This window comes from Ochotona princeps, chromosome 11, assembly GCF_030435755.1.
Source record: "Ochotona princeps isolate mOchPri1 chromosome 11, mOchPri1.hap1, whole genome shotgun sequence".
Classification (NCBI taxonomy): domain Eukaryota; kingdom Metazoa; phylum Chordata; class Mammalia; order Lagomorpha; family Ochotonidae; genus Ochotona; species Ochotona princeps.
In genome coordinates, this window is record NC_080842.1 from 65,788,498 (window position 1) to 65,815,663 (window position 27,166).

Consider the following 27,166-nt stretch of genomic DNA (forward strand, 5'->3'; position numbering starts at 1 on the left):
GGCGAGGGGCGGGGCGAGGCGGGGACGGGGCTGGCCGCAGGCGGAGGCCGGGCCGGAGGCTGGAGGGAGGCGGCGGGGACGATTTGTTGTGCTCGGAACATGGCGGGCGTCGGCGACGCGGCCGCCCCGGGAGAAGGCGGCGGTGGCGGCGGCGGCGCGGACGGCCCGGAGCGGGACCGCCGCGGCGAGGCGGAGCAGCCGGGCGGCGGCGGCCACGGGCCCGCAGCCGCGCCTCAGCACACCGAGACGCTGGGCTTCTACGAGAGTGACCCTCGGCGGGAGAGGCGCCGCGGCCGCGCAGGTGAGGCGGGCGGGCGACTCTAGGCCGCGGCGAGGGGCTGACAGGGGCCCCGGGGCCGCCGTGGGTCCCGGCTCGCGAGCCCCGCGGCCGCCGCTGCCCGCCGGGATGGCCGCTGAGGCTCCGTGGCCGCTGACAGCTCCTCGGGCGGCCGTGGCGCGCGGCTCCGAGGTCCCCGGGGAAGTGCTGTCCCGTGCCCCGGTCACTTAGGTAGCAGGCATCTCCCGCTCGGATTTCTGAATGACAGTCACGGGAAGGTGACTAGTTCGGTGGGTCTGTGTTTTCAGCGAAATGAATCCTTAGAAACCTGTTAACTTGGCTCTCCCAATAGGTTTGTCACGGACACAGCCCACGGCGTGGCAATGATTCTGAAGTTTAGTATAATGTTGCCCACAATAGAAAGATTCAATACTCCTCCAAAATGTTACACTTGAACTTTTGCTGAACTGGAACTTAAGCCCCCCCAAAAAAGTACCGCATGAAAAAATATGTACACTTCCGAGTCCCATTGATTTAAGCATGCTCTTATATAATATTACTATTCCTTTAAGTTCTTGGCTGTTTCTGTGTTTTAAAAAACTTCTTTGAATTACACTTGTGGGAGGCTGACTGGGTTCATTGGATACCCTGATGATAATGTTTTAATTTTTATATAATTCTAAGTTTTGAACAGCAGCTCCATTTCATTTCTTACAACTAAAAATTGCTTCTGGTGTCGCTAGGGACTGCATTAGCGCTTACTCCCTGAGGTTCATGCTAATAAATGTTTTATTGGTAAGGCTTACTGCTTTGGTTGTAACTCGGGTGTTGAAATGCTAGAAGTAATTAAAAAGACCATGGCCGATCATGTGAGACCTTGATTGATTTATTCATTCTCAGAATTGGATGCAGCTTTTGAAGAGGTGTATATGTTTGAAATATTAAGCAGACTTTCTTAGTTAAGCACTTACAAGTGCTCCATTTGGTTTCATTGTCAACTGTTGGCAGGAGTGTTTGCTTTCTGAATGGGCAGGCTGGAGGTGAAGTCCTAACTGCCTGGTTACTCTGAGTATTGAAAGCATTCTGGTGTACATAGAAATAGATGTGACCAACGTTTCACTCTCGTTTCTGAAGAACATCTCTGAATTTCAGGAAAGCCAACACTTTAATAAACCTTTTTTGTTGTTGTTGTCCTGGGGAGAAAATGCAGTTGTCAGAAGCCCTCAGTGAGGTCTTCGAGTCCGACCCAACACTCCTTCCCTGGCTTTCCCTGGCCAGGGTCTGGGTACCGGCCTGCCCGAGGCGCTACCCCTCGGACCATCCTCACCCACGGCTCACTGGGTGTGCCTTGCTGACCCGGGTTCAGACTGAAAGACAGTTGCAGCTCTAACTGTTGGAGGACTTCTTGTGTCCTTATCCTGCCAGCCTTGTGAGAAGGGAGGCGGGTTTGCCACTTCACACAGGTCTTGGCATCAGGACCCAGGTGAGCGTCCCAGGAATCTGTGCTGCTCTGTTGGGAGCGCCGCCTTCTTTGCCCTCCGCTGTGGCTTCCACAGCTCCTGGCCCTGCCAGTGCACCGGCAACCCAGAAGCCTTTGCTGGTAGCTCCTTCACCAGAGATCAGAATTATTGGCTGTTTTTCCACCACTGCCTTCCTTTGCTGTGTAATCTTTCTTCCCTTACGGTTTCCAGAATTTGAAACCTTTGCCCTAAAGGTGGGCCTGGCCCTGAGGGCCATGGAGTGGCACCACCTAGTGTCACAGTAGCATTTCTACCAGCCTCAAACTGGCACAGTGCTCAGTGCTCCTCCGCCACAGCCCTGCCCCAGCTCTGCTTCCTCCTGGCTTCATGTTGGCACACCTTAGTGTTTCTTTTCTAACGGTCATGATCTCAGTGGCCTGTCAGTCAATACCAGGGAGCCCTTCCTCCCTTCTCTCACGGAATCGAGGCTTCTGGAAGCAGCGTGTTGGCTGCCCAGTCCTGAGCGCCAGGGGTCCCCTGCTTACCTGTACACAGTACATGTTTATCCACACTCTATTGAGTGGGATAAATCAAAGCACAGGGCTTACGGTTTGTCCTGTTGTTTCCTACCTGTCTCGAAGTATGTCTAGAAAATATATGCATATGTTAGCTCGCCTATGTACAACTCTGTGTATCGTGTATGGATAGCTGCATCATAGTGTCTTTTTCTTTCAAACTCTGATCACATGTTTCTCAGAACTTGCTTTTGACTTGGGTATTGGCCGGCAGTAACCTGAAACTCATCCCAAGTGTGGTGCTCACACTTGGCATCATCAGAGAAGGATGGCTATTCTGTTCCTCGTTCCTGTTTTCTTTCTTTCTCTCTTTCAGCATGGGCAATGTGTATTCCACTGTTCTCTGTGTGGTCCCTAGACTCTGCGTACTGTGGTTGTCAATTCTGCAGGTTGTCCTTTTGAAGACTGGAGAACTGATTCCTTGTGTGACTGTTTTTGTGCATATTCCCCTCGTCTCAGCCGCACGAATCCTAGGTGCAGGGCTTGCTGTGCAGTGATGTTCCCAGTCAGGACTTTTGGCCCAGCAAATCAACCTTAAACTAAGAATTAAGCAATCTGAGCGCTTGACTTGGCTCACTTGTTAAATTGCTCTAAAGACTCTGAGACTGCTTGCCCAATCCACCTGGCTCTGTTCCATAAGGCCACCAGAGAGTTTGGGATCCGCAATACCAAGGTTAGGTCTGGTCATAGTGAGGGTCTGGTAAGTGTGTCATGGCACATCCCACTGAGGATGAAATGGTACCGGTACAATGCAGGTGTGCAGGTGCCTTGGGACAGGTGCTGCGTCTAAGAGCCTGAAGTAAGTCTGGGGGAAGGATATTGTTCCTGGTGGTGATGTTATTTCCTCCCTTGTTTCATGGCTGCTGGAGTCCTGGAGCTCATCTTGTTATTCATCCTTTTGCTTGTCTTCTCTGCTTTTGCCTGTTCGCCTGCTTGACTTGACATCCATGAGAGATTGAAACAAGGGGAAGAAGAAAGACTGAAACCCGTAAAAGCCCTCTTCGCTCCTCTTGAACAACTCTCATGAAAATTTTCCACTGAGGCAGGTTCTAACTTGTCCAATTCCATATGCTGCACTTCTTGTGTAATTGAAAATTTGTTACATTTTTCTTACAAATACCACATTTTTATTCAAATACGTTTTCCTTTCGTCAGTCCTCACCCTTCATAGAATTTGTCCCAGTTACTGCTCTGATCCCAAACTCAGACATTAAAGCTGATCCCGAGCCGGTAAAGCAACATGAGCTCCTTGTGTACCAAACCATTGCTCTGCTTTGGAAATTCTCCGTTGCTTTAATTGGTTAGCATTTATGAGGGGTCTTCAGAAAACTCACTAGAGGGGTCAGCGTGAAGGATACACAGGCTAATCCTCTGCCTACAAGTGCCAGGGTCCTATTGGGCACCAGTTCATATCCTGGCTGCTCCATGCTTTTGACTTGGGAAAGCAACAGAGGATGGCCCCAAACCGTGGGACCTGGCACCCATATGGAAGATCCAGAAGAAGCTCCTGACTCCTGGCTTCGGATCAGCTCAGCTCCAGCCATTGTGGCTACTTGGGGAGTGAATCAGTGGCTGGAAGAATCTTTTTGTCTTTGCTTCTCCCAAAAATCTGCTGTTCCAAAAATAAATAAATAAATACATACATACATACATACATACATCTTTAAAAATCAAAGAAGATAGCTCATTAGAGGGCCCAACATTGTGACGCAGAGTTAAACCACCACTTGAAATTCTGGGATCCCGTATCGAGGTGTCTGTTCCATTCCCACCTGCACCACTTCTGACCTAGCCTGGAAGCTGCGGGTGACAGCTCAGCTGCTTGGGCTCTGCCACCCACAGAGGCAACCGGCTGACTCCCCTGGCTCCTGCCTTCCTTGATTCATCCCTCATTGTGGCGGGAATTTAGGGAGTGAATCTGCAGGTAGAAAATCTCTGTCCCTCCTCTCCCTTTCTGAGGCTGTGGCTTTCAGATAAATTAATCTTTTAAAAAGTTAATTGGAAATATGTAGTATGGGCCCAGCGGCGTGGCCTAACGGCTAAAGTCCTCGCCTTGAACGCCCCGGGATCCCATATGGGCGCCGGTTCTAATCCCGGCAGCTCCGCTTCCCCTCCAGCTCCCTGCTTGTAGCCTGGGAAAGCAGTCGAGGACGGCCCAATGCATTGGGACCCTGCGCCCGCGTGGGAGACCTGGAAGAGGTTCCTGGTTCCCGGCTTTGGATCGGCGCGCACCGGCCGTTGCAGCTCACTTGGGGAGTGAATCATCGGACGGAAGATCTTTCTCTCTGTCTCTCCTCCTCTCTGTATATCTGACTTTGTAATAAAAATAAATCTTAAAAAAAAAAATAAAAGGAAATATGTAGTATGAAAAAGTTGCATGGGATTTTTCAAGATTTTTTTTTGGAAGATCTTTAATGCGATCATTTACTTCCCAAAATGTCACAACAGCTGGAGCTGCACCAAACTGAATCCAGAAACCTGAACCCTCTTCCAGGTCTCCCATGCAGGTGCAGGGTCCCAAGGCCTTGGGCCATGCTTGACTGCTTTCCCAGGCCACAAGCAGGGAGCTGGATTGGAAGTGGAGCTGCCGGGACTCGAACCGGTGCCCATATGGGATCCCGGGGCGTTCAAGGCGAGGACTTTAGCCACTAGGCCATGGCTGCCGGGCCCTTTAAATTTATTTTTAAAAAATAGTATTTGATAGAGACTGACAGAGTGACCAGAACTGGGTTGGTCCTAAGCCAGGACCATGGAGCTTCTTCCAGGTCTCTCACGTGAGTAAGCCTTGAGCCATCTTTAGCTGCTTTGCCTGGCACGTGAGCAGGAAGCTGGATTGGAAGTGAAGCATCTGAGACTCAAACCGACAACCATAAGGGATGCCAGCACCACAGGCAGAGGCTTGACCTAGTAAACGCCACGATGATGCCCACCCCAGGGGCACAGGCATCTCAATCACTAAGTTAAACACCTACTCCTTGTTGCTATTTTTAATCCTTTGCTTGTTTTTTAAAACTTTATTTCTTTGGAAGTTCGATGTTCCATCTGGTGGTTCACTCTCCAAATGCTTGTGACGGCCAGAGTAACCCAAGAGTCAGGCACTGCGTCCTGGCTCCCGCTGGGGTGATGGGGCCGACGCACCTGCACTGTCATCTGCTATCTGCTTCCTTCCCAGAGTCGTCGGCAGGAAGGAGGATGAGCAGCAGAGCATCCGGAGCTGCAGCTAGCAGTGCCTTCACTTGCTGTGCTGTAAACATCACCTCAGACGCTTTACTGTTTAACCTGTGGCCTTGGACAAAGTCATGCTCTCTTGAACCCATTTCATGTCTATAAACTCGTGAATATTCTGCCTGTTCCTTTACTTCCCTACATGCAAGTCCACGCGGGTTTTTTTTAAGTCTTAAAAACTCAAATATACTGTGTAAAATAGTTCCCCTACTTAGATTTGACTTAATACAGAATTGCTTGTATATTGGTTTCCAGAAAAGCTGAGTCCTAATTGACTTTGTATAAGAATATCTCTCTGTATAGTAATCTTACATTTAATATTTTATTGTAGTCTTAGTAAAGCTTATTTAAGTTTTATGTTGTTTAAGGCTTTATTTTCCTAAGTGTTGACCAATATTACTTTGTACTTTTTAAAATGTTCACTATTTTAAGAAAGATATATTTAGATATATTACTGAACATATATTTTTGATTACTCATTACAAGTAATGAGTAATCACAGATGTATTCATAGTTGTGTTTACTGCTTTTATCCTAGATTGCTATTTCTAAAATAAGTTTTCTCAGAAGATAATTAAGCAGCCATTTCTTCTTTCAGGAACAAGAAGAAGCAAATAATACTGTACCTTTCCCTAAGTTAAGGTAGTAGATCAGAGAGCAATTCTGTGATAGGAGATAAATATTGATTACAGATTTGCCAGAGCGGGGCTAGCATTGTGGGTATCAGGTGAAGTTGCTGCCTGCTATGCAGATATCCTGTGTGGGTGCCAGTTTGAGGCCCAGCTGCTCTGCTGTGCTCCAGCTCCTTGCTGACGTGCCTGGGAGAGCAGAGGAGGGTGGCCCTGATGCTTTGGGACCCTACACCCATGGGCAAGAGTCAGAAGAAGCTCCCGGCCTGGTCCAGCCCCGTCATTGTGGGCTCTTGGGGCGTGAACCAGTGATGGACGGCGTCTCTCTCTCAGTATCTTTCTTTCTCTGTAGCTCTGCTTTTCGAATAAATATAATAAGTATTTAAAAACTATGCTGAAAGAATTGAGCTGGATTTATTATAGTTTTTTCCTTACATTAAATCTTTACAGTTGGCAAAATTTATTTCTTACACTATAGAAACATTTGTTTGTGTTCTAATTGCGTAGTCATGTACATATGTTTATAAAAAGACCTGGTGAATAATACTTCTTCTTAGTAAGAGCTGGATAAGTAAATTTGCTGACATCTAAAATAAATCATGTTCAGAAAATATGTATTTGAGATATAGGTAAACAGATATATGCATATATTCTCACAGACAAACTATACAGTGGCAACTAGCATACTGGGAAGTAAAGACACTTTGCAATACGTGTCTCTACTCCCAAGTAAAAGTAGGACTGCTAAGGAAACATTTAAATATGTAAAATTTATTTTACAATTCAATACTGGATTTTCTTTTTTTTAATTTATTTTTATTCGGAAGGCAGATTTACAGAGGGAAAGGTCTTCCATCCCCAGGTTCTCTTGCCAAATGGCCACAGTGGCTGGATCTGCACCGATCAGAAGCCAGGAGCCTCTGCTGGGTCTCCACATGCATGCAGGCGCACAGGGGCGTGGGCCCTCCTCTGCTGCTTCCTCAGGTGGTAGTAGGGAGCCGGACGGGGAGTGAAGCATCGGGACGTGAACTGGCACTGCTAGACCAGTGCCTGCAGGTGAAGCCTGTTGAGGCACCATGCCAGCCCCGATACTAGATTTTTTACCTTTGCCTATACTTACCATTTCATGGCATATTAAAATAGTAAAACATTGAAACCTATAACTGTTACTAAGGAACTGTATACTGTGATAATTCATGAGAAAATGACTGGAGGGGAAATCAGAGGGAGAGGTGGAGATTGAACCCCTATACCTATAAAACCGCATCTTGGAAAATAATAAATTCACCCAATTCGGTCCCATTTAAAAAAAAAATGCATCCTCACATGAGGTATATTAAACGTCAATGACTTATAAAATCAAACATGCATATATATCTTATACTGTAAGAACAAAATGTTCTTTTAAAATATTTACTCATTAAAGACAGGTTACACAGAGAGGGAGCTACAGAGAGATTTTCCATCTGTTGGTTCAATTCCCAGATGGCTGCAGTGACTGGGGCTCCACCACGCCAAAGCTGGGAGCCTGGGATTCCGTGCCAGGGTAGAGTGAGGTTGCTTGCTCTCACTGTTCTTGGTGGCTGGCAGTCCTGGTGCAGGGAGCCCTGTTTCGTGCTGTAGAGTACAAGGATCCTAGTCCCTCAAGCAGGGCTGCTTTTCCAGGAGTGGCTGAGGAAGAGGATAAAGCTTGGCAGGCTTTTATCACCACTGGACTTGGATTTTGGGGGTTTTGTTTGCTTGCTTGTTTGTTTCTGTTAGAATTGCTTCAATGTGTCTCTACAGAGAGTGAACTCCCATCTGTCAGTTTAACTTTCCAAGTGCCCACAATGGCCAGGGCTGGGCTGAGGACAAACTGGGAGCCAGGAATTCAGTCTGTGTCTCCCACATGGGAGGAAGGACCTTGGTTAATGGAGCTGTCGCCATGGCCTCTCAGGCTCTGAGCTGTCAGGATCTGGTGTCCATCAAGTATTGAACCCAGCTGGACTGATCTGCTGGACTAGGCACCCACTCCCTGTGGTATCATTTAAAACCATCTGTTTTAGTCCCAACTGTTGATCCATCTTCCTGTTGGTGTGCCTGGGACAGTAGCAGCATATAGGCCAAGTACACTAACCCTGCCACCCTGTGGGAGACCTGGATGGAGTCCCTGGCTTCAGCCTGACTCAAGCCTTGGCTGTTGGAACCATTGTTGGAAGATGGATCACTCTGTGTCTCTTGGGTTTGCTCTATCTTCCTGCCTTTCAAATACATAAAACAAATCTTTAGAAGAGGAAGCTCAGCAGGTGATAGACGTTGGGAATATGGCCTACGTGGGAGCTGCTCTTAGAAGGTTCGTGGTTTTGCAAGGCAGCTGACTGTTGACAGTGCGGCTTCCTAGAAGTCAAGTTACGGTGCTATGAGGACATGAAGGACAGGGTTCTGGTTTTCCAGAAAGGACATATTGACCTGCTTACAAGAGCACTTGAGTCGGTGATGGACTAACCACTCTGGTGGTAACAAGCACGTACATAAGGGGGACTGCTTAGCTTTGAATTTTGGCACGACCACTTGCTTCTCAGTGACTGTGGGGACCTCTAGCCCCCCCCCCCGTGCCTTCATTTCTTTATCTGCAAAATGAGCATAAAAACAAATGTTCCATAGTTTTGAAGTCTGTGTACTCAAAAAATCATTTGATTTTTAAAATTCTCCATTGTAGGTTCCAGCTTGGTAATTGTATCTAAAAATCTTATATTTCTAGATGCCAGATTCTGACACATTATTTTGTATTTGTAATATAGTTAAAACACTGTCACAGATGTTGTACAAGTGGTGTAAGCTTCAGTTTTCTCTCTTATGAGTTTGAGATCTGTGACTTGATTCAGGTCGGCGGCTTAATATGTGAATGCTGCTGCTGGGACCCGCCTCCTGTGGCAGCCAAGCCCAGGCTCCTGTGCAGCACACCAGCCTCTGGCCGCTGGACGAGACACTGTGGCAGCAGGGTGTTCTGAATAAATGGGAATGCGGCTTCCTGTACTTCTTCATTTACTTTACTGTGTGCCCACCTGTCTGTGTCTCTTTAACCCAGATGCCGTTCTTGGGGGCTGCGTGAGATCTCCCTTTTGCTTCCTGGGGGCAGTGAGACACTCCCTGGCTGGGACTACATCCTGGCACCCTGCTCTTGGGTCTGTTGTGTCACTCTGCCAACACTCAGCCCCGCTTCCAGCCAAGGTTCCTGGGTCGGCCACAGCTGGCTGCCGAGTGGGGCGCTAGGCTTCTCACTCTCCCCTGCTGACGCCTTCGGTCTCAGAGATGTCGTCCTAATGCGGGGTTCTGTTCTCTTCTCTTGTGCAGAATCTCTGTATCCTGTTCTTTGGCCACTTGTGACTCGGGTTTTTGGTTTTTATTGATATGTGTAGTTTTTAAGTAGTGTGACTAATGTTGAATATTTTGGTTCCTTTTACCTTTTGTATTCATGTAGATCGTTATGTGGAGTTTCAGTGTTAAAAGAAAATGGGAAAATAGCAGAACTATCAGAAGGACAACTCACCCACCTGAAAAACTAGCCCAGTGTGCCTTGTGTGGGCACTTGCTCCATTTTCGTAAGCAGTTTGGGTTGTCTTGCAGCCTGCTTTCCTAAGGAGACTAACACTGGCTACTCTGACTTGTTATATTTTGATAATTCTTACCTACTCCATTCATCTCCCTTGCCATTTTTTTATTTGGCTTTCTACTTTCTAATTGTGTTTTTGTGTTTGTTCGTTCTTGTCATAAACCTTTCTGTGATTTTTTTTCTCCTTCTCTGATCAAGATATTCTCCTGCAGGCATTTCTTGAACATCTGCTTTGTGCTGGGTCCTGGGCTGCAAAGGTGAATAAGCAAGGCAGATAAGAAAGCGACTGTAATTGCTGCTGAGAGGCAAGTGCAGGTGCTGTGGGAGCCACATGTGAGAGCAGGACTGAGAGGTGCTCCTGGGACACGCACAGAGGATGGCCTCCGAGCAGGCTCCCTGGCAGGCGCAGAGAGGGCAATCTTGGGCCAAGGGGCAGTGTCCACACGCAGAGGAGCGGGGGAAGCAGGGTTGGCACCCGCTATGAAAAGTGCCTTTGGCAGGTGGCAGGGGATCTAGGCGAAGAGAGCTGCTCGAGGTTTTGTTCGGGGTTTCAGCAGAGTGTGCCCAGGCTGTGTGGGTCTGCTGACTGCCGGTCAGAGTGGGATTAAAGGGAAGAAAGAGTACAAGAAGGGCATGTCATGAAGGGGTTTGTGCAGGAACCTGGTGAAAGGTGAGGTCCGGGCTTAGATGGAATAAAGGAAGAAGAAAATGTTCAGGAGTGTTTCAGAGAAACGATCTGCAGGACTTGGTGAGAGGTGAGAGGTTATCCCCATGGGCCCCGCGCTTTCAGCAAAACTGTCTGCACTGCTGACTGAATTAGGAAGACTGGTTTGGTTCTCCAGGTGATAAGGCATCCCTGGAATCCATAGGGGAAGTTGCCCAGGAAGCAGCTGGAATATATCTCAGGAATCAGACCAGAAGATGCGGAGACTGTAGGATAGAGACAGTACTTCGAACTTAACTGAAGAGTGTACAAGGAAAGCCAAGGTCGGCAGGAGGCACCTTGGTGAACATGAGTGTGAAAGGAAGGCTAACAGTTTTCTTGACTAGCATCTTCTTAGGGTGTAGGCTGTAATGGATGGAACACTTGGGGGTCACAGGTGAACAGGAGCCAAAGAGTATTAGGTCAGAAGAGGTGGCCATTTGAGAGAGAAGAGAGCCTTAAGTCAGAAGAGCTTGGGCTGGCAAGGAAAAACGATGGGTGGCCGCAGGGTCAGACACCACTCAGAGATGATGGGGAAGTGACCATTGGGCTCCAGGTGCACCTATTTCGCTGTGGTCAGTGAAAGGTTCTTGTGTTTTCCGAATGCCATGTTGCTTCTCAGTTTTACATGAAAGAATTAATGTTGTGGACATTAACCCATCAAAATACACCTTTCCTTCTGATTGGAAACTGAGCATGGACAGAGTTTGCGATCTTTTGCTGGGCTTGGCTCTTCTTGTACACAGCTCCTAAGGCTTTCTTCTCAGAGAATGAGTTTGTTTTTTTCCCCAGCCAACCTAAAGTGTATCAGAAGGTTCGTAACTGGAAGTTTTATTCTACAGGAATTTGGTTACTAAGGCCTTCAAATCCAAGCATCTGTTACTGTGTGCAGTAGAGGTCACAGCTTGCATGCATTTCACTTGCAGGACTTGGGCAGTAAATGTGCTGAATGGAAGGACAAAGGATGACATAGCCAGTGCACTTGACGCTTCCACCTGCTGCTGCTCAAGGCTGGAGTCAGTGGAATCCTGCGTTCCTCTGTCTGTCTCAATCCCAGCTATCTCGTGGTATCACTGATTGTCCAGATTATTAACCTGGTAAAGAAGTGCATGTGTGTATATGCACATACACACGCACACACACACTGTGAGCCTAAACGTGAGCAGACAAGCCACTTGGCGTGATACCTGAAGAATGAGGGCTGTGGTCTGTGCCGGTGCTAGAAGAAGACAGCAGATTTGGGTCCATGGTTAAGTCCTTTTGAGTCTTGCCAAGGGCTTCTGGATAGGAAGTGTAAACCCTTCCCCTGCACGGAGACTTGGCTTCCTGAGTGAATAGACCCAGGTCAGGCCAGCCTTTGGAGTAAACTTCAGTACCACATTTGGTAGAGAGCTCACACACATCGCTTCTTGGCCTTTTGGCTACGATCAAGTGTAGAGAGTTCACACAGCCAGCTGAAAGCAGGAGAATGATTCTAAACCTTGGGGATCCTGAGTTCTGGGGCAGGTGTAGGAAGAGGGAGTACGGGGTGCTGAGGAGTCTGGGTAGGTGATGGTTGTCTGTCAGGCAGGCTGACAAGTGGGAGGAGCTGGAAGCAAGCACTCACACATGGCTTCTGTCCTCCAGGCCCCTCAGGGGCAGCGCAGAGGGCAGGTGTAACCTCCTCTGGCCTAGCTGTCATCTGAGGAAGACAGCTGTGGGCGAACTTTCTTCTGGGAAACAGAAGACATGAAGGCGGATGGAAAGATCTGGGAGCAGAGAGAGGGGTTTGAGCTCTTGCAGAGGTCTGTTGGCATCACGATCGTGGTTATCAGGTGCTAGGGGCCTTCATGTGGGCAGTAAGCATGCAGCCATACCAGCCTGCCCTGGCCATGCGCAGTGTGCAGGGACATGCAGACACACCAGCCTGCCCTGGCCACGCGCAGTGCCCAGGGACATGCAGACACACCAGCCTGCCCTGGCCATGCGCAGTGCCCAGGGGCATGCAGACACACCAGCCTGCCCTGGCCACATGCAGTGCCCAGGGGCATGCAGCCGCACCAGCCTGCCCTGGCCACGCGCAGTGCCCAGGGACATGCAGACACACCAGCCTGCCCTGGCCACATGCAGTGCTCAGGGGCATGCGGCCGCACCAGCCTGCCCTGGCCACACTCAGTGCCCAGGGACATGCAGACACACCAGCCTGTTCTGGTCACGCGCAGTGCCCAGGGACATGCAGACACACCAGCCTGTCCTGGCCATGCGCAGTGCTCAGGGGCATGCGGCCGCACCAGCCTGCCCTGGCCACGCGCAGTGCCCAGGGACATGCAGACACACCAGCCTGCCCTGGCCACGCGCAGTGCCCAGGGACATGCAGACACACCAGCCTGCCCTGGCCATGCGCAGTGCCCAGGTGGTGCCTCGGCTCCTGCTGATTGGACCTCTGACACAATCAAGATACCTCCCCTTTTCTCTGTGAAATTCATCAATCTGGATGCCGTGTCACTTATAAGACCCAGGACTGAGCTCTCAGAAACCACTGTTCCAACTGTTGTCTTTATGGTCATTCCCCTCCGAGCCCCAGCACCCTCTTAGCACCACTCTATGTCCCCACATATTCTTAGCCTGTGCCACTCAAAGCGACAGACGTCACCTGCCGTCGGTGTAGCGCTGAAGTTGCAGCTCCAGCAGCGTAGGTTAATTTGCTTTGTCCTCTTTTTGTTCTATGTGAGTATTACCTGTGGCCCCAGTTAGCATGTGAGTTCCTTAATAAAAACTGTTCTTTTTGTTTTGTGTTGTTTTCTTTTTCTGTAGAACTTTCACTGTTGAGGTTCCTCAGTGCTGAACTCACAAGAGGGTACTTCCTTGAACATAACGAGGCCAAGTACACAGAAAGAAGAGAAAGAGTGTACACTTGTATGCGAATACCGAGAGAATTGGAAAAGGTACTATTTTTTTTATTCCCAGACATCATTTTGAAAGTTATGCCAAAGTGTTGATTGTATAAAAACAAAACAAAACAAAAAACTCAGATTGTGAGCTGTATTTTTAAAATATTGGAAATAATGTAAGTAAAGCTGTAGGAGCAGTAGGAAATGACACGCTCAGTTTAAGAGCTGATGGTGGTACAGGTGCAGATCTTATAAAAACAGGAAGTTAACGGCTCTGCTTCCCTGGGAGCCACTTCCCTGGAACTTTTTCCTAGGAATGATCTCTCACACTCTTTCAGTTCTCTCCAGCCTTGTTTAACTTTCTATATGATCAGTGATTTCATTTCAGTCTTTTTTAAGGTTTCAGTTTCTCAGAAAGCTCACATATTTGAAAACATAAATGTCAATCTTTCAAAGAAGAAGAGGATTGCTTCAGCTGTCAGCACAGGAGTCAACTCATAGCAGATCAGCACAGTGGGCGGCCACAGTGCCAGCTGGTGGCGGGCCCTCCTCCTGTGACAGTCACCTCGCAGACCCAGCAGCACGGGGCGGCAGCGATACCTGCTGACTTGTGCTTGTCGGAGAGTTGGCTTTCCCTGTGTACTGTAAGCAGAGATGTGGTGAGCTGGGCCAAGTCGGGAAACTTGGCTTGGCTGTGCTCTTTGGGCTCTGATCATCTGTTTAGTAGCAGGAAGAGCCTGGTGCCGAGGGCGGTTTCAGAGCTATTGTTCTGTGGGCTTTGATGGAGCGGGACTTGCTGCAGTCTTGGGAGCTCTATGAAGGAACGGGCAGCCAGCGTGTGGGGACACAGGACAATTGAATGGTGGCAGAACGCCTCTGACGAGGAGTGTCACCTGTGCTCAGTTCTACATGCAGTGCTGCCTGTCTCAGGAGCCCGAGTGTCCCTGCAAGGAGCCTGAGGGACCCGAGGGTGGGATGGGAAGAACAGGTGCTCCTGCAGCTCTTCCCCCCAAGGGCAGCAGCACTGCTCTAACACTTGAATTTGTTGAGACTGGGGATGATTTTCTGGTTGGAAATAGGATAAAATCAACTCCTCTCAGTTGCTCTCAGAGCTGCCCTTTGTCCTTGTAGTGATGGGTGTGAGGATGTGGGACGGAGGCAGTGAGCCAGTGTTCAGGCAAGGCCAGCGCATTGGGCTTGTGCCTGCCTGGCCACAGCCCTCACACTGAGAGCTCCTGGACTTCGGTTTGCCTCTCATGGGGAATTTGCATGCAGCCTGAACCTGTGGGACAACCAGGGGACTACTTCAGAGCGGGCGCTGTCTGCCCAACTCCTAGTTATGTTGGGGCACAACTAAGGAGCAGAGGCACCGGCCCCTGGAAAACCTTCTGGCTCGGTGTGCACAGCCTATGCTGGCCACTGAACTTGACTTCCTGATGCCGGTCCTTCTGAGACTGCTTACCGCAGCCAGAAAGAGCCTCTTGGGAAAGCCGTTTGGTCCTGCCTCCCCCATTTTTAAGCCAGACTGTAGTGGATTGGAACATTTCCCTCGTTCCTGACAGGCGTAGCTGTCAAGATAATGCACCCTATCATTTTCTGCTGAACCTTCTGGAGTCGGCCTTGGGGCACTGGTAGAGCCTGCAGTTAGGGCTTGGACATAGTGAGCTGAGGGGCGTGACCGCGGCCTTCCCAGAGAGGACATTTCTGCTCAGGCGGTTCCCACTGCACGGCCTGCCTAGACTCGGCTGGCTGTGTCCCATCTCAGTGTCCGTTCCTGTGCGAGGACAGCGGGTGTCTGGGGAGGTTTCAGTGCTGTGCTCTGAACTGAGCACTGTGAGTGTGTTCACATCAAATCCCCTGAACAACCTCAGTTCTCCCTCCTGCCTCCTTAAGGGAGTTCCCTGTGGACTTCCAGACCCACCTCGCCTTGTTTTGGAAACAGGAGCTGGCTTCTGTGCGGGGTTTAGACCTCATGAAAACACTGCAGCATAGGTCGGACAGACAGTTGTCCCCGAGTGTTGCAAATAATGAAGGACTGCCCTTTTAGTGTTTTCGTAAGTTTCTTCATATGTGCAAACAGTAATGGAAAGGCAAAACCACTAATTCCCTGTTCATTTGCTCCATCAGTTTTTGGAGCAGCTTTTGTTCCAGGCACTTTTGTAGCACTGAGGAACAGGGATGAACTTAACACTCAGATCTTAGCCAAGAAGGAGATAGCAGATACCTAAGTAATTTCAATGGAAGATACAAAGTGAAAAGTACCATTAAATAATTACCTGCAAAATGAATTTAGAAAAGGTGAAAGTTTGTTTAGAAGACAGGGCTGAGGAGGAAGGTCAGAAGGGAACTGGCGGAGGGGAGAAGGGGAGATTGTTCTGAGTACATTGCCCGGGTGCAGTGATGTGCTAGGTAGATCTGGAGCCTGTTAAGTTTGGACAGAGCAGTACTCAGACCTTGTGGAGAGAAAGGCTAGGCCCAGGGTGTGTTTAAGAGTAGAGTCTAGGGCCTGGCGGCGTGGCCTAGCGGCTGGGGTCCTCGCCTTGAAAGCCCCGGGATCCCATATGGGCGCCGGTTCTAATCCCGGCAGCTCCGCTTCCCATCCAGCTCCCTGCTTGTGGCCTGGGAGGGCAGTTGAGGACGGCCCAATGCATTGGGACCCTGCACCCGCGTGGGAGACCCGGAAGAGGTTCCTGGTTCCCGGCATCGGATCGGCGCGCACCGGCCCGTTGCGGCTCACTTGGGGAGTGAATCATCGGATGGAAGATCTTCCTCTCTGTCTCTCCTCCTCTGTGTATATCTGGCTGTAATAAAATGAATAAATCTTTAAAAAAAAAAAAAGAGTAGAGTCTAGGTGATGAGTATTAGGAGTCCTTTAGCTGTGTGTACCAGAAAACCTGGTTGATGGTGGATTGAACAACTAGGACAGTTGTTTGGTTGGTTTTTTTTTGTTTGTTTTTTTAAGCAAATGTAGAGGAAGGAGGTCTTGATTGTTCTGTGAGTTAGTGAAATCAGCATATATTAGGCTCCTTATCCACCCTCACGCTGACTGGGCTGCCTCAGGAACGGTGCAAAGGCAGGACCTGGGGAGTACTACCTTTCCGGACTTTTTCCAAGGACTGTAAAATCCTCTTGGAAGTGCCCCCCAAATACTTCTGTTTCTCTGTTGGCTGCACTGGTTGTGTGTGTGCAAGGGGGACCAGGACAGGAAGAGTAGGTTCTTTGTATTATTATTACTATTTTAAAGATTTTATTTATTTGAGAGAGTTAGAGGGAGAGGTAGAAAGAGATCTTCCTTCTACGAGTTCATTCCCCAGATGGCCACAGTGGCCAAGGTTAGTCCAGGCTGAAGCCAGGAGCTTTATCTGGGTCTCCCACACTTGGGCCTTCTCCACTGCTTTTCCCAGGCCGTTAGCATGGAGCTGGATTAGAAGTAGAATAGCCAGGATGTAAACCGGTGTCCATATGGGATGCTAAGCCACAATGCCAGCGCCAAGAGTATATTCAATACCCAACCAAAGAGGACAGATCAGTCATTGGGTTCTCCCGCAGGCATCCGTGGCTGTGGTCAGCATGGATTGGAAATGTAAGAGAGCACTAGACCCACATGTGTAGATTTTCTAGAAATTTAAATTGTTCAGGATTTGTTTACTAACTTCTGTGACAATGACTCCTTGTGTTAAATAGATGCTGCATGTAGGTTGTGGTTGTTACAAAGCTTTATTTATTTATTTAAATTAAAATTACTTCTTTTTTCTGCATACATGCGATCAATCACATTACCTTCCTGATAGAAAAAATGGAACTAAAATATAACTGATTTTTTTCCAGCTATGTAATTCTTTGCTGTATAGTGATTCTTTGTTTCATTGTTTAATAAATACTGTTTTTCTAATGAATTCAGCTGCTTAGTATTAAATTGGTAACTAGTTTTCTTAGTATTCAATTAAATTTGATACATCTTTTTTAAAAATTTGCTTATTTTAAAGTCATAGTTACAGAGAGATCGACACCGAAAGACCTTCCATCAGCTGGTTTATTCTCCAGATGACTCAGTAGTCACAGCTGAGCCACACCAAAGCCAGAGTCAGGAACTTCACCTGGGTCTCCATGTGAGTTACTGGGGTCGGAGCACTTGGGCCATTTTCTGTTGCTTTTTCCAGGCCTTGAATATGGAATTGGGTCGAAGGAGAGCAGCTGGTATACAAACCAGTGGCCAATATGGAATGCCAGTATCACAAGTGGAACTTTACCGCTACTTTCAAAATAACACATTTAGTTAAAATACCATATATTCATATTAAGACTTTTTGTTATTAGCAGGAATTGTGCATTAAGCTTCCTGCGTTTCATTGTGAAACTATCAGACCCATGTTACTGGCTCTGGGCTCAGGGCTTGCTGCACCCTGCCTTCCCGCCCTTGCTCACATGTGCCTCAGGGAGACGGCAGTGAGAAGCAGGAAGTCCTGGGGCTCCTTTGCTCACAGTTTTGCTGCCCCCTGCCTGTGGAAGTGGAAACAGCGCCTTCTGCATTGTGATTGTTGGGTGTCAGGTTAGCAACTGAATTGACAGCCCCTTCAAAAGCTGAGTTTGAATGTGTTGGAGGAGTGGTCCCAGAATCTGTGGCCTATTGACAAGGTGTAGTCTCCTACTCATTAGGCATATAGGACCCATCAGATAGTTTTGGGGACAGTCCAGCAAAGATCAAGCTTTTATAACTTTAGTGACTTTCTTTTTTTCTTATTATTTTTTACACAGTGTTTACATAGTTGATCAGGGTAGGAAGGATCCAGGGTTAGGGAGAAATGGGTATGATCATTGCCTCAAAATTTACTTCTTCCCACTTCTGGGGGGTGGCGGGAGAGACAAGAGGAGAAGCCATACCAGTCTCCCAGCCATCCCAGTACCCAGGGATGGGGAACGGTCACCCGATACCAACTCAGGGTCATAATGTGGTGCATACTGCAAGGGTTCTGCCCAGGTGGATACGATAGTTCTGAAATGCTGTCCATCTCACTGAGCTGTGGATGAGGACTCCCTTCCAATGTTCATTGGCTGACCCAGTCCACCTGAGAGTCTCCATTCGCCCAGATATTGCTGTCATCATTTGGCCGGGATAGTTGTCCATATGTTCTGTTCTCCATTCTCTGCTGTGATACCAGATGTCCTCTGCAGGCCCGGATGAGCTACCATATCCTCTGTGCGCAGCGTGGCCTGAGGAGGACCAGTTCTCACAGGTAGGCCCATGGACCCTGGCCAGGGAACCTGAGCCCCACTGGAGCGCCAACCCTGGGGCTCAGGGACCCGCCACCTGCCATGCAGGCAGGCCCAGGGACCTGGGTCAGGAGATCCAAGGCTGCCCCTCCAGACCCCCCCACCCCTGGGGTTTACAGATCCAGCACCTCCACACACACTTTCTTTCTCTCTCTCTCTCTCTCTCTTATCTACTGGTTCACTCCCTAAATGGCCACAGATCTCATCTACAGTCACAGAGCTGAGCGTGAAGCATCCCCCGACCCCATGCCGCCCACCTTCACTGCAACAGCAGCTGAGGCGGGGTTCCTCGGTGACTGTCAGCTGCCAGGAGCCCCCAGAGCATGCTCACTCTCATGTCATCGCAGCCTCTTGGCAGGAGCCGTACAACAAAACACCAAGTAATAGCACTTGCTTCAGGCTTGGTTGTGAGGGTTTAATTTCCAGGAGTTGAGCTCATGGAAGATAGTGATATTCAGTACAGGTTAGAAAGGAGAGAAGCGAGAAGAGCTCCAGGCTCTTCCACGAGCAGAGCGTGTCTGCAGATGAAATCTTCAGATGATTGGGGTGTTTACCTTTTATGACTAGTCCTGTGTTGAGTATATCAGATGACTTAAGAAACCTTTGTTTTGTTGGGTGACCTTTGGGATGGAACTTTGCCTATTGTCAAAAACCCTGGCCATTTCCTGGAATGTAGACTCACTGGGGGCATGTTTGGTTTTATTTTGTTCTTAATTTAGGGGAATAAAAATGATTCTGCCTAAAATGACCTTGAATCTACTATAGCACTTTTCGGCCAGTTATCTGTAGACTTAGAAGATGGTGCAGTACCCCTTGAAATTGGGCTGACAGTGGATCTCTTCCTGTGGGTTTGTTGAGAACTTCTGGACTGGGCGAACCATCTGGACTCTTCTGCAGTTAGCTGAAAGCTGTTGTTCAGCCTCCTAGCCTCACAGGGCACCTGTGCTGTCACTCTCTGCTTGTCTTCCTCTTCTCTGTGCCTGACAAAATCTCATGCCCATGATGTCTCCTGTGGGAAATCTGTTGACTCTAGCTCCTCCCTGCCCCAGCGCCCCAAACCCACAGTCTGTGGGCCTGATCTCTTCACCAGTGGGTACCAAGCGCGTGCCCTCTTGGTCACCCGGAACAGTGTGTGCCCAGCTCATGAGACTGGATTCCCTGGGATAGGAGGGGCTTTTGGGAATGGGTCTTGCTTTCCCCAGCATATGGCCGAACAAGATCTGGTCTCTGCTCTTGCAAGAGTGCACCCGGAGACTGGGGCCTGGAAAAGGTTCTCTGGTTTCCACACTGTGAACAAGTGAGTCCCTGCTAGCACATGCGGTGTGCCGGGGTGGGGGAGCCGGTTCCTGCAGAGACTGGCCCCAGTCTCAGTGCTGCTTTCGTTTTAGTCATCATGTTATTTATTTTGAAAGTTTCAAGTGGCATTTAAAGGAAGACAGAAATGGAAAAAGGTCAAAAATGGGGATAAAAATTTTAATAAGAAAAGGTTGCATTCCCCACAGAGAGAGCCTGGTGTTTTTGTTTGTTTATGTCTTTTAAGGTAGTATTTTTCAAATGAATGAGAGCAATAGTCATGATAAGATGAATATGATAAAAGCAACCTGTAGCTTTTCACAACTATGTAACATTTTATTAATGTACAAGGTCACTGAATCATTTCCATTTTGTAATTTTCTTAACTCTAAAGTTCAGTTGGGATAAATCCATATTAAATCTTTTTAAAGACATCTAATGGGGCTGGTGCCATAACGTAGGCAGGTTAAGCCCCTGCTTATGGTGGCAGCATTCCATATGGGATCCGGTTCAAGTCCTGGCTGCTCCACTTCTGATCCACCTCCCTGCCAGTGTGGCAAGCAGCAGAAGATGGCCCACGTGTTTAGGCCCCTGCCACCCTCCTGGGAGACCTGGAAGAAGCTCCAGGCTCCTGACTTAGACCTGCCCGGATCTGGATATTGCAGAAGTTTGGGGAGTTAACCAGGGGATGGAAGAGCTCTCTCTCTCTGTCTTCCTTCTCTATCTCTCTATAAATCTGTGTGTCAGATAAAAAATAAATGTAAATCTTAGAGGGAAAAAACAAACAAACAAGAAGAGAATCGCAGATCCAGTGGTGTGTTGAGGGTGGAGGCTGAGTAACAGGTGTTGGGAGTGGAGGTGGTGCCGGCCTTGCTGGCCTTGCTGGCCTTGCTGGCCTTGCTGGCCGCCTATAGACCTGCTCCTGCCTCTAGCCTAGCAACTGGGTGAGCTCTTTAGTCTGGCCTGAGTGCTAGAGTGGGGTGATCAAGGCCAGACTGAAGAACCCACCCAGAATGGGGTGAACTGCCGGCTGTGTGCCAAGTGGGGAGGACTTCTGAGGCCTCTCATCCGGCCTCCAAAGACCAAGGGGCAGTGAGCAGACTGGCCGGGGGTGGTTGTCACTGATCATTTTTAATATTCTAAAGAGGAATTGAGAAAATGGCGTTAACTAAACAGAAGATTAATTATGGTTTTCCTGTGCATTTTGATAACATCTCTGCTTTGAGAATGAATTTTCAGAGAATATTTTTAAATTGAATGTCTGGAATTTGTTACTCAATGCTCTAAATTAATTTTTGATCAAACAGCTGTCCAGAACATTCTTCCCTCCATAGAGCCGGTTTGGTCCTCGCTGTGCAGAAACCTGACGCTCACACTGGAAGTCTCCTCCTGCCGGTGGGGGAAGACTTCAGCCTGAGTCATGGACAGCAAGTGCTTCCGCAGAGTTTTTCTTTGTGTCTTTGAGGGTATCTACAAGTCTGTGTAGTGGATCGCAGTGTAAAGTGTGTTTGTGGTGGCCAAAGCATAAATCCTCTTCCTGTGACAGTGGCCTCTTTGTGGAGCTTTAACTTTTTTTTTTTCCTGAAAGGCAGAGTTACGGAGGGGGGCGGGGGGAGCAGAGAAGTTTTTCCATGTGCTGATTCATTCTGTAATGGCCAGAGCTGGGCTGGCCCAAAGCTGGGAGTCATGAGCTTCCTCTGGGTCGGCTACATGGGTGCAGGGTTCCAAACACTTGAGGCTTCCTCTTCTGCTTTCCCAGGCATATTAGCAGGGAGTTGGATTGGAAATGGAATAGCCAGGACTCGAACTGACACCCATATGGGATGCCAGTGCTGCAGGTAGAGGGTTAGCCTACTACACTATGGCACCAGCCTCAGTTTGACCCTCTTAAAGCAGGGCATGTAACTTTTATGCAGCTGTAACTGTCTGCCTTATCAGAGCTATACCGTGAGTTTTAAAGGAGAAAGGAGGGAACATATCGCAGGATGAGCTGCTGCAAGTGGCAGAGAGGTAGAAACCCCAAAGCCAGAAGGTGAGTTCTTGTATTTCTACCGTGTCTGGGTTCTTTGCCATATTTTGGTTTTTTACATCTTGTTGTGTCGAGTCAAGTAGATGACTTACTCGTTTCAGGCCTTCTCGGTGGAGTGAGAGAGAAAGGAGGATCCTACTGTCTTGTAAGGTTGCACGGTTAGCCAGGACCGAAGGGGCAGTGCTGGGAGATGAGGGGGAGGAAGAGAGTATGACAGGGACCCAGTTCTCAAGGCGTGTGCCCGTCAGCTGGCGGGACAGAGTGGCACCCAGGACTGAAGGAGGTGAATTTCAGTCACTGTGCTGCCTTCCTTTAAGCCACACCATTAGTTATTTATTTTGAAATTTCAAACGACGTTGAAAGGAAGGCTGGAGATTTCTGTGTTCCTCAGAGAGGAAACAGTGCCCTTTACGCTGTACTGCTTTTGTGACAGCCACGGCTTGGGTGGTTACAGAGGACCTTTTGCTAGTCATCTAAGAGTGCTGGAGATGTGGTTAATTGGCCCAAATATAAACGCAGTGATCGTCAGGTACCCTCCAAATTGAGGAACGGCATGGAAGCATGCATTATTTGAGTATATAATAGCATCAAATTTGAATATGTAAAATGTTTTAGCTTTTTATAAGCGTGATTCACTAAATACCCATTATTTATGTGTTTTTTTCATAACACTAGGCAATTTGGCAATAACAGCTGACACAAAGAAAACTGCCTTAACCCCGTTGCCTTGTTTTGTTTTGTTTTTGTTTTGCTCAGACTTCTTCAAAGGGAAAAGGTAGGGCCTTGGGCCTGGAGTGGCAGTTACTGTGCTTGACCCGTGTTCTCGGGCAGGAGTTCCTTCTGCGGCGCTGGGGTTGCCCGGGGGTGAGGGCAGAGTGGTAATCCCCGCAGAGCCTGTGAGCCGGATAAGTAGTGAGAACTGAGCATCATACCCGAGGCAGGCACCGGCAGGTTCTGTGCAGCACGGCCCCCGGAGGGCTGACCTGCGGCAGTTAAATGGGGCTGCAGGGTGTGCTGGGCACCACACAGGAGCCCTTAAAGCCCGCACAGGTGGGGGTACTCAAGATTATGGCCTGCTCATTCTTTTAGGAAACATCCTGAGTTTGAAATGTAAGAAATTTCAAAGAATTCTGTACTTGATGAGGAGGTGTAACATCAGAGTATTAGGTCCAGTTGTTGAATCATGCTTTCACTTTCTTAAACCCGAAAGACTTTGAAGCTTTTCTTTTATATTATGTATTCCACAGATGTAATATCTTTTCTCGCATTGGAAATTCCTTTAGATTACAGTAACCACTTGCTGTTTCCTTGTTAATATCATGACTCACCATGTTAACAGTTACAGGTAGTCCCCTTACAGGGCCAGTACTTGGTGTGAAAGATTAGTGCCTGCCCACCAAGTTTATGCAACTGTATTAAAATGTGTTCGAGTTAAACTAATGTTACTGTTGTTTATAGTAATGACAGGTCCAGGTTGAGCATCCCCAATCTGAAAATCATAAACGCAGCACTCAGAATCTGTAATCCAAAACACCTCTGGTTCCAGTATTCCAGATAAGAGATGCTGAAATGTAATAGATCCCTCTAAGTCAAAGAAAAATGACGTTGTATCTTTTATGCTAGCAGAAGGTTGTAGTTTTCGTAGTCACTTTTCAGCTCTGAACTCCAGCCCAAGCTTTGTCCTCCTACAAGATGTCCCTCCTGCACCCCGCCCCTCTCCTGTCCAGCCCCTGCTCTCCTGTGTGTCTTCTTAGATTCTGGGCAATGACCTCCCTCCCTGCTGCCTGCTAACACTGCCTCTCCTGTGACCTGTGTATAATCCCTCCAGAGGACAGAAACTGCACCCCAGTGTCCCGTTTGTCTTAGCGGCCTGCTGGGCTGAGCATGTCTTGGCCAGTGTTAACAACTTCCTGGGGGCTGCCTGAGTAAGGAGGGATTCATCCCCAGTGTAAGCTCCTGGCAGAGAGCACACGGCACTCGTCCCCAGCATCCCGTGGCCCTTTGCAATCCACTGCCAGGTTCTGGCTGTTCCTGTCCTTGGCACTCAGCCAGCAGTCCACCAGCACAAGGAAGGCCCATGTGCCTGCAGGGTGATGAGCAAGAACCAGTAACTGAGGTGGAACTGGAGCAGTTTTCAACTACTTGCCTTTGTTTATAAAAGAAGAAAACAGGCACAAAACCACGACCAACTGACAGTAGAAACAGGATGACTGAGTGACTGCAGTAGAAGGGAGACTAAAAGTTACGCGCCGGGGCCAGTGTTGTGGTATAACATGTAGAGCCACCACCTGTGCTGCCAGCATCCTGTGTGAGCACTGGTTCGTTATCTCCAAGGCTCCGTTTCCAATCCATATCCCCACTGCTCCATTTCCAATCCACCTCCCTACTAGTGGCCTGGGAAAGCAGCAGGAGACGGCACAAGTGGTGGGCCGTGCTGCTGTGTGAGAGACCCAGATGAAACGCCTGTCTCCTCGTTTCTTGCTCCCACAGTCCTGACTTCTGTGGCCACTGGAGGAGTGAACCGTGAATGGAATACTCCCGTCTTTTCCTCTCTCTAACCTTGTAACTCTGTAACGTTTGTCAGGGGTATGGCATGCAACATATGACCTAGTAATTTACATTATATTCTTATTTATGATGGATCTTAATTATTGAAAATCAAGAAGGCAGTAAAGGTCTGTATACTTGAAATAAGAATTGTGACATGTATATGGGCTATATTCCTGATGAGTAAAGCACGTGGTTTTATTTAAAGGTGTGCAAGTATATTTGCTGGGGAATTTAGCCAGCAGAAGGTCCTGCCCAGCCAGGGAGCTAGTGGGGGCTTTCTTGGGCGGCCTCTCCCCTTGGCTTCTTGGTGCCACCTTCTCATATTGGCACATCACCTTTCCTCTGGGTCTGTCCAAATTTCCTCTCTTGACTGTCCATTGTGGTCCTATTGTATTAGGGCCGTCTAATGACCCCATTTTAACTTGAGTTGTCTTTAAAGATACTATATTCAAATACAATCATATTCTCTGGTTCTTTGACTGTAAGTTCAGCTTATGAATTTGATGGGAGGATACAGTGCAGCCCATCGCTGATTTTAGCTAGTATGTGGAGAGAGGGCAGCTTATTGCCTGCAGCCTTAGAGGGTTGTGATGGGGACATGTGTGTTAGACACGCAGACACCTCTCTTTTGATAGTGTTTGGTGGCCTGGATGTGGCTGCTTCCCCAAGGCATCAAAACACTGCACCTTCCTGTGAATTACAGTCCTGAATTTAACAGATAAGAATGTGCAGTGTTACAGGAAAGAAAGGGCATGGCGAGTGTGCTGGAGAGGGGAGGCAGAGAAGGGTGGTTCTCGGTGGACCGGTGGTTGTGTTAAAGTGAACCATCAGTTTATATGGTTTCAGTTTGCATGTGTGTGGATTCCTAATCTTCCCATTAATGAAATATGCTGGTAAACAGGAAACAACAAATTGCTAAGCAGGAAAGCTAGAGGTAACAGGTTTTAGCTGAAAGGTTTTCATGAAACGTTTAAAGTTTGAGGATGTCCCCAGAAAGCGCCATCAGCTGTGTCACAGCTGTGGCCGAGAGCAGCTTGTCCTTGGAGTAATTGACTATGGGTGCTAAACCAGAGACGGAAAGAAGTGTAGACTTCACTTTGAAAAAAAATTTTCATTGAAGCATAGTTGAAATAGAAGAATAGAACTGTCATTTTTTTAAATTTCCAGTGACAAGTTAGAATTTCCTGGAAAATTCAGAATTTCTCTGCTTGAAATTTTGTACTTAATTTTTGAGACTATTTCCCTTGTTCCTCTCGTCTCCCGCACGCAGCTCATGGTGTTTGGCATCTTCCTGTGCCTGGACGCCTTCCTGTACGTGCTCACGTTGCTGCCACTGCGCGTCTGCCTGGCGCTCTTCCGGCTGTTCGCCCTGCCTTGCTACGGCCTGAGGTACGTGGAAGACCGTGCACAGTGTGAAAGGCGGAGTTGATTTCATTCTTTCTGTTATTTGTGTCCTGCAGATTAAAGATAGTATATACAGTTTCATTCACTCTTTGGCCCACAGTACAGACATTCTGTTTCTCTTTTCAATGAATGTTATATATTTATATGACACATTTTTTTATGGGCTCTTTTTTTCTAGAATGGTTTAGAGCAAGAGCTTTGCTTCAGCATGACATCAGTGCAGCAGGCTGTCGCAGAGCGGCCATGGCTGGGGCTCACAGACTTACCTCAGAATCCTTGGGCCCCCAGCAGTCATCTGCAAGTAGGCGGGGCTGTAAGCTGACCTGTCGGTGGTAGTACCCTGGTAGTACCCGCGTCCCCCCAGCGCTCTGACTGCAGGGCCACCTGTCCCGCTCCATTTGAGACTCACCGTCTCGGGGCAGTGGAGCCTTTCTAACCCTCTGATGGGGACAGCGCCAGGCTCAGACAGCCTGGCCAGTGCAGGGAAGTCCACACCTGGTTCCCCATCCGCAGAAAGGGGATGTTGCAAAGTTTTTCGACACAAACACCAGGTTGGGGTGGGGTACGGAAGGTGACTCCGCACAGGACCTTTTTCTTGGTCCATCGTGACACGAAGTAGTTCCTTCCCTGCTCTGCTAGGCTAGGATGAGCAAGGTGAAAAATGCCAGGAGGCTTTTAAGGGCACAGCAATGCTTCTCTGTGCACTGTTACCTGTCACAACATTAACTAGGTATAAATGTTCCAAGAGACATTTCTAAGTGCAACAAAGCCCTCCTAAATACATTTAATTATGAAAAAGTTAAAACTTGTTTAAAAAGAATAATAACTCACAAAATTGCTTTTCGCTATAGTGAGTATTCCATGACATGTAATTAGTAAGATCATTTAGTCATTGAAATTGAGTTAGAAAATTCTTGATCCATATTTTCTAAAGAAAAAGTCATGAGATACTTTCTTCTAAAGTAGTGAATGAGTGTGTGCTTACTACTTAGGAACCCATGGGTGCCAAAAATGAGCCTAAGTTTAGTTAAGGAAGAATTCTTGCAATATATAGTGGAATAATATAATGATCATAATGATTATATCGTAAAAAGGATATTCTTTGCAAGAGTGCATGAAGTAGTGATAATTTACATCCTATAACTAAATTCACATTTTAGAGTAAGAGTGATTATGTTCTAAATTGTATTAACTACAAGTTACAAATTATAATCAGCTGGAATAAACAGTTTAGGAATCTTACTGTTGGCAGTATGATGTTTCAGGTCTGTCTTTATTCCTTTAAGAT

General features: G+C 48.1%; 1 protein-coding gene across 1 annotated transcript in view; it reads left to right on the plus strand.

The window, feature by feature from the left end:
- Window positions 1-47: 47 nt before the first annotated feature.
- TAPT1 (transmembrane anterior posterior transformation 1) overlaps window positions 48-27,166 on the plus strand; it is a 59,254-nt gene continuing 32,135 nt past the window's right edge. The window contains exons 1-3 of the mRNA XM_058670287.1: window positions 48-301; window positions 13,255-13,385; window positions 25,745-25,863. Of these exons, the coding sequence (XP_058526270.1) occupies window positions 100-301; window positions 13,255-13,385; window positions 25,745-25,863 (452 nt within the window). The 5' untranslated portion in view covers window positions 48-99. The remainder of the gene's footprint in view (window positions 302-13,254; window positions 13,386-25,744; window positions 25,864-27,166) is intronic.